This window comes from Lonchura striata, chromosome 7 (assembly GCF_046129695.1).
Source record: "Lonchura striata isolate bLonStr1 chromosome 7, bLonStr1.mat, whole genome shotgun sequence".
Classification (NCBI taxonomy): Eukaryota; Metazoa; Chordata; class Aves; order Passeriformes; family Estrildidae; genus Lonchura; species Lonchura striata.
In genome coordinates, this window is record NC_134609.1 from 25,147,402 (window position 1) to 25,155,138 (window position 7,737).

At 39.5% G+C, this 7,737-nt stretch overlaps 1 protein-coding gene across 2 annotated transcripts in view; it reads left to right on the forward strand.

Moving 5' to 3' along the window:
• Positions 1-6,278, forward strand: part of TRUB1 (TruB pseudouridine synthase family member 1) — a 32,425-nt gene extending 26,147 nt beyond the window's left edge. For both annotated transcript variants that reach the window (XM_031505282.2, XM_021525924.3), the window contains exon 8: positions 340-6,278. In XM_031505282.2, coding sequence (XP_031361142.1) covers positions 340-554 — 215 coding nt within the window. In that variant the 3' untranslated portion in view covers positions 555-6,278. The remainder of the gene's footprint in view (positions 1-339) is intronic.
• The last annotated feature ends 1,459 nt before the right edge of the window (positions 6,279-7,737 follow it).

A 7,737-nucleotide genomic window follows, 5' to 3' on the forward strand; every position in this document is an offset into this window, starting at 1 on the left:
CTTGAGAATGCAGTGTGTTCTGCTTACATCTTATGACATTTTTTCCTCACTTTCCATTCTGATCTAAATCTGGGAAAATTGTTGACAGCTTTCTGGCAGATTCTGAACTCTTTACTACACTGGACAGTTATTGAAATCAAAGGAGATCCTTGGGTCAAATTTAAGAAAATATAAACGGGTGATAAATCTTTGTAAATCTTCATGACCTTCCTTGTCAAACAAAGCAGAATAATGTAAAAGGCTACGTACAAAAATACATTTCAAGTGAGCTGGAAGTGGTTACACTTTGGAAGTTTATCCATGTGCTTTGTCCAATCCCTCTTTCCTCCTTTGCTGCAGAGCTCTCCACCTGTGCCTCGGTGCAGGAGCTGACGCGCACCAAGCAGGGGCCGTTCACGCTGGAGGAGCACGCCCTGCACGAGGACAAGTGGACAATTGATGACATTGCCCAGTCCTTGGAGCACTGCACAGCCCTGCTCCTGGGAGAGCCAGCTCGGAAAAAACTGAAGACAGAGCATCCTGGTGAAACTGCTGTGATCTGTGAGGAAAAGTGATAAGTTGGATCAAGGAAAAAGACTGGATGATTGAGATGTTTGAAGATTGGATTGGTATTGTCTCGCCTCCTGTGTAAATCTACAGGTCTCTGCTGGGAAGGTGGCAAACTGTAACACAAGAGAATTGGTTCTTTTGTTTCCTGGGGTTAGAATGTGCACTGAAAATATCCAGTGCTAACTGTTTATTGATTGTTTATTTTCCTTCTTGCACACTGTAACTGATGCCAAATTTTTATAGACTTTTAAAGAACTTTCAGGGTACAAGATGGCTGCTGTTGAGAATTCATCAATAAAAAAATTATATACAATAATGTCTGATAAATATGCTTCAAAAGAATTTTCTTTTTCTTTGCAGCTGGCAATCAAATTCTGAAATACCATGATGAGAAGACTCTCATAGTTTAAAGGACCCAAGAATGTGGTGTGGCAACTTGCTTTCTTGAAATTAGTTTCAGGATATATCCATTTTACCATAGTTTTTCCTTTGCAGATTATTCTCCAGTCAAATGTTCCTAGAATGCAGTATATGAAGGATGCTAATATTTTAAGTCTGAAATATCAGCCTAAGGGAATAGTTTTAAGTATATACAATCCCTAAAGATAATTAGTTTGTGCCTGCATCTTACAAAAAGGTGGTAAATTAAACTTTGGTTCCAAACTTATTTTCAGTCTAAGAAATAAAATAAATATAGTGGAGTTCCTCATTCCAGGATACCCTTCGAGATATCTTTAGGATTTATTTTTGTTTTCTGCACAATAAGAAACTGAAGTCTGTGCAAGATTAATGAAGGTTTTGTTTAGAAGGAGGATAGACTTAGTTTTATTCAGTTAACTTCCTATGTTTTATTCAGTTTTCTTCCTATGTTGAAAATAGCACAAGCAAATTGAAATGTTAGAGCACTATAGCAGCAGCATATTTAAAGTACAATATGGATGAAGTAATGGATGCAAGAAATTCTGATTTCAGGGATGGGAGAAAAACTTGTGTCCAGTGAGGTAACAGTGGGAGATTTTTGTTTCTTTTTGGGGTGTGTTTTCTGGTACTTTGGGTAGAAACAAAGAAGAAAGAGATTGTTTCCTAAAGAAATAAAAATAAAGCAGAAAATTCCATTTTCCAGTATACTTATTTTGAATAATCAAAGACTTTAATTGAACACAGTTTCTCTTACTGTCTGAATCTGTATTTTTCTAGTTTATGTTATCCCGATGGTTTTCTAGATTACGTTCTCATTTTATCTTCCTGATTTTTGAAAAGTAGCACAGTAGATACAATTCTGTTATTCTCCTTTCATCTTCAGGGATTTGTTTATTTAAAAATCAGTCCAATTGAGAAATCTCTCTATTAATAGGGTACATTTGGATACAGTGTTGTAAGTGTCTAACACATTCTTAATCTCATCTGTTTGTTTAATGCTCACCAAGCCTTTCTTGCTATTCCATTTAAAAGGCCCTGATATTTTTAGTTCCAACAGAATTCTATTTCCATCAGTTTTTTGGTTAGCTTGCAATTGGTCTGTTGTAATTATTGCTAACGGATCTGTGATCCTGAGAAGACAGGATCTGCTCCATAGTCTAGTCACTGGAGAAGAATGAAATGGTAATTAGAAAAAGCATCTTGTGGGCATGAACAAGTTGTGGCTTATGCTGCAAGTCCTGATGCATATGGAAAGCACAGGGAGAGATGGAATACAGTTGTTCATGTTCAGGAATCTGCACAGAATCATTCAGGTTGGAAAAGACCTTGAAGACCATCAGGCTTGATCACTACCCCAGCAGTGCCAAGTCCACTAATTCACCTTCACTAATTTAGCTTTTTTTCCTGGAATCCTCTCCTCTTCCCCAGTGAATCAGAAATAAAGGCAGAATGTCTTTTTTCTCAAATAAATGACAAACTTCCCCCCACATAACTCCTATTGAACTACAGAAGGAATTTCCCTTAGCAGCTGGGTAGCAGGTGTGTTTGGCTGCAGTTGGGAGTGGCTGGACAAACCCATGGCAGGCAGCAGGAAGTGTTCTTGGAAAACACAGTGTGAAGAGTGCAATAAAGCCATGAACACATTATGCAATAAGCATAATGGAAATGGTGAGTGTCACTCCCATTCCATTCCTAAACACTTGAGATATCTGTTCAAACATTCCAACTCCTCAGGTTCTTTCCCAGTGCTTTCCCAATGTGCTGGGCCTCACTTGTATACTTTTTCCCAAGTTGCCCCATGCTTTAATGGTTCTGTGTGCCTTGAGCCTGTAGTTCCAGTGAATAGTAAATGGGAAGCCACTGAAAATTTCAGGAATAGCCTTTTTAGTTATGCTTTAATAAGTGTTTAAACCAGTATCTTGAAACTATCCAGATTTGGAGATGTGTTCCCATGGGAACCTAGGGAAATACTCATTTTAACTTCCTTATTCTTACTAACATGCTCATTCCAGAGCTACCAAACTTCAGAATTGAGCTATATCCACAGCAAAATGTATTTTTGGTAGAGGAAAATAACCCATGATCCTGGACCACAGTTACTGACAGTCATGATATCTCAAGAGGAAAAATGTGTATACAATATTTCTAAGATTACTAGAAGAGTTAGTACTGAGATTGTAGCTGAAGCAGTAGTAGTTAATAGGAATTTTATGGTATTCTGGCCGGAAAATGTGTCTGTGATTTACCATTTAAAATATACCTGTGGCACAGATTGAAAGATTTGTCTCACTTAAACGAGTGTTGTTCATGGGGAAAGTCCTGATGCAAAAGTGTGTCCTGCTTTTTGAGCTGAGTATTGTCTGTCCTCCATGTGGTCTTGCTGTCTTCAGTCTGTGGAAGTGTGGTACCATAGCCTGGCCCTGAGTGCTCCAGTGCTGCTGCTGCTTCTGTGAATTTGACAAGGGCTTCAGAATTTGTCTGCCTTTAATGTCTCTGCCTAGCTGGCTGCCTTTCTTTTCACTTTATAATATATTTCTGTTGCCAGCAAAGTAAAACTTTGAGTAACTCCTCCAGTTTTGGGATACCTTATTTTTTTATTTTAATAGATGGTGAATTTGCTACTCTGTGCATGAATGGCTCCCCAGCTCTAATGAGCAGGGTCATGCTGTTTGCTTGGCAGAGTCAAGGAGTGAGTTTGCAGTCGTGTTAATTTAATTAAAAAGGCCTTACAGAAGCAAAGTGAGGGTGTGACTGCAGTATACAGCCAGAGGGACATCACAGAGACAGTGAATAGATTCAGCCAGCCTGGGCAAAAATATTGTCTCTATTAAAAAGCAGTCATTGTTTCTAATAGCCATGAGTTTAATTGTCTTCTTTGTAAGGCCTGATTAAGTAAATCACCAATAGTTGAAGGCATGTGAGGCAAGCAGGTTTATCATGTCAATGCTTATGTCTGCTCTGGGTGAGGAGATGCCTCATCTCTGTCTGCCATCAGCTGCTAAGATCATCCAGGTGCAAACAGGGAGAGCAAGAGGTTGGTAACTGGCAGTGAGTGGTTGCAGTGCTCAAGAAGAAAAGGACTACTTTGCAAGAAAAAGCCCCATATTTTGCAATTCTTGTTTTGGGGAAGTGTTGGAGACAATGCCATGGTTCAGAGAAAGTCTTAGCATGGCTGCCTGAGAAGCCCCTTATGGTTTTGTTGTGGATGTGAATGTCTGGGACTTTAATCCTCATCCCTCCTCACCTCTAGCTCCAAGAAGTGGGTTAAATCAAAGCTGCAGCCTCTCCCCAACGTCTCCATGTCACATTGTTCCATGTGGATGCTGGAGCAATCTTCTGCTCAAACTCTGAGCTCTAAAGGAATGTGCAGCTTGCCCAGAAGTTAACAGGAACAGAATGAGGAGGACAGAAAATGAGGCAATGGAAATTGAAACATAAACACAAAATAGCTTTCTTCTTGCCAGACATATTAATATTAGCCTACAGCTCTGTATCTGGCCTTTCCACTCTGCATCCCATTACCTTATCTACTGTCTGAGACAGTTCATCCTAAAACTTTTCTTATCCTGTCTTTTGAATTCCTCTCTGGGGACATGTGAGCCTTGGGGCTGTATGGATCAAAGAGGCTGTGTGGTTTCTGGGGGACAGGAAAGTTGGTAACAAGCAGAACTGAAAAGGATGAGGTGTGTCTGGACCTTTTCTCACCATGAGCCTTTTGTAAGAAGGTTCTGAATACTTTAGTGCCATTTTCCTGGGACATGGGATTATTTTAGATATTTCAAAATTAAGTGCTTCAAAGTCAAATCTGCAGCTGAGTGCATGCATTAGAAACAAAATGCATCATTTCACAGATGTCACTCTACTTTTAGTGGCTTCAGAACACGATTTTATAGCTTAAAAGGAGGGGGGTAGAAAAGGAACAGCAAAAGGTAAATGCATATTTCAGTTCTTATATTTTTAAAGTAGATGAACTCAGTTTTGGTAATTATGTAAGAAAAGACATTGAGTGTTATAATGGAGAAAAAGTAAAGAAAAGGAACACAATTTTTACTGTCTTTTCTGTTTCTTTTAGCACACAACAATTAGCTTAAATATGCCATTTCAAAGCTTAAGAAGCTTTTATGTGGAAATGCTTGAGAGGTTGTTACTGTGTCCTGATGTGAAAAAAGGCATTTATTTTCATTTCAGCAGTTGAAAAGATAGTTTTCTGTGATGCCCTTCAAAAGGCAGTGTTTTCTTTTGCTTATATGAAATTACAGTAAATCCTTGGCATAACTTCCTCTTGTGAGTGGTGTGTTCACAGTAAATCATTTCCCGCAGCTGGCTGTCCTGGGGATCACAAAACTGTTTCAAGTTCTGCAGGTATCTAGTAGGCATTCCCAGTGGAAATGGAACATTCTGTACAAACACCAAATGTATTTAGAAAATAGGACTAATTCTCAGTAATCTTTGCTATGCAGTTTGCTCTTTTGGTAAAATAACATCCAGGCTGCGTTAAACCTCGCTGCTGCTGTGCTGAGTTGCTTTGTGTACAGTTTCTTGCTCTTAATTTCACAAAGGGCACTGGCAGACTCTTGATTTCTTGTCCAGGTGATTAATTTCAGCCAACTGCTGCATACACAGAGACATTCCTGGCTTTAACCTCTTCATTTGCTGCTTAGGATTCCCAAGGCTGGCAGAAAGGAGCGTTGTGTTCACCTCATCTGTCCCAGCCATAGGCTGGTGTGTAATAAGTGCTGCTGCTGCAAATAAACCAGAATGTTGGGAGAAGACCCTGGGTCTCATTCTGTTGTCCTGATAAATTCCAGCAAAAGATTGAGACAGCAACAGGGGACAACAATTTTCCAGTAATCCCCTCTCCAAGTAAGAATCAAAGAGAAATGGCAGCGAGGTCTGTGGGTACAGAGCTGACTTAAAGCATGTGATTATTTCTTTTGACCTCAGTGAGAAAACTCCTGTCCTGTTTTATTAAATTATGTAAGTTATTACTCACTGAATTAAGGCCTTGTGTGTTTCATTTTCACCTATCATGTTTTGGGGTTTTTTTCCCATTTTTTTAATGTGAACTGATGGTTTGAAAAATTGTATTGCTTCTTACAGGAGAAGAAAGAGACTGAAATAAATATTAATGGTATGGCACAACACTTAGAGCTGATCCATGTCTAATGAATATGTAGCAGTTCTATTTTCTACTTAAACACAAAAATTGTCAGAATAGAATTAGTGTTATTTAAAAAAAAATGTGTTTATCTAGGAAATTAATTTCTCTGGGGAGTGCTATTAAAGGCTGTGCAGAGTGGAGAAATCTATTTGTGTGTTAGTGATCTGTTTCTAGAGTTAGTTAGAAACATTTTTATTGAATTGTGTGTGTATCCCTGTACCAGTTTTGTCTGTTTTTCTTTGCTGTACCATAGATGTGAATTACTGGAAAGAGCACAATCATGCAATCCGAGCTGCTGTTCAGTCATCCCTTTCCATCAGTGGAAATAGGGAGTGCACATCCCCACTTTGCTCCCCTGCCTTAACAAATCCAAGTTGGTCCTTCAGAATTTTATAGAAGCGACCCAGAACTAAGCCATCTCACCACAGAGAAAGCAATGATTAGGATTTCAGGAGATGAAATATTGTGGAAGCAGAGCATATTTCATGGGGGCAAAGAGAGAAAACTCAGCAGGATTGCCTATCCCATGAATCAACATTTTGATCCTGAACACACCACACTAGAGAGATTTTCCAAGGAAGTGCATCTTGTAGAAGAGCCTCAGGAGTACAGGATCACAGGAATAAAGCTGCCACCATTTCTCTGTGGGATTATCAGAGTAATAGGCTGAGCTCTCACCTCTCCTTTGCTGAAGGAGCTCATTGATTCTGTTCGACTCTCATATTTCAAGGCCAGTTTTCAAGCTCTTTGGTAAGCTCTCAAAATTCCTGCACTTTTCTGTGACTATACTCACCAGATGTGATTCAGAGAGCACCTCTTCACACTGCATTTTTAAAATTTTCATCTGTTTAGTTTAGAAAAAAAAAAAAAAAAAGATAATGCCTGGCAACATCTCTGTTTCAGGCACAGTGCCTGTTGTGTCAGGTAAACCTGGCAACAGGAGAGGGCATCCCATGAATCCCTGTGTAAGAAAAAGCCACTTTTCTCCCATCACTTCTGGAAGATGTGCATGCTTGGGGGTTTTTTTCAGAGTTGGACAGCTTTTCCCAAGCCCTTCTCCTCCTTGGTACCTTGGAATCATTTATTTCTCACTGCAACAATGCACTAGTTTCATAACTGGCCCGAGGCTATAAAGCAAAGTTACAGTCTAGGGATGCTGCTGACTGTGGTCTGCAAGGGAGAAAAAAAAATTGGCCAGGAGCAAGTAATTGTTGAGTGGCAGAAACACCTGAGAGATCTTGGGAAATCAAGAAAAATGGCTGGTGTCTGAAAATAAAATACTGGTGTGGTACAAGGCTGCAAAAAAATGGGATTCAGCTTTCCAAGGTGTTTTTACAGCATTTTGCTTTGTTCTTTCTCAGCAGTGTAACAGCACCCTCAGAAAAGTGGGATTATTGGTATCCAGTCACACTCTTGCAGGTTTTGGGAAGCTCAATTGATACAGCATTTGTTTATTTTATGGCAGACTTTTCTGTGTATGTAAGTTCTTCAGTAAAATGCAATAGGTCATCAGCAAATCTGAATTCAAACTTTTTTTCCTAATGAATTCCAGTGCACTTCCCAAGGAGCACCTCTGGAGGAGTGGCTCCATTCTCTGCAGTGCAGAG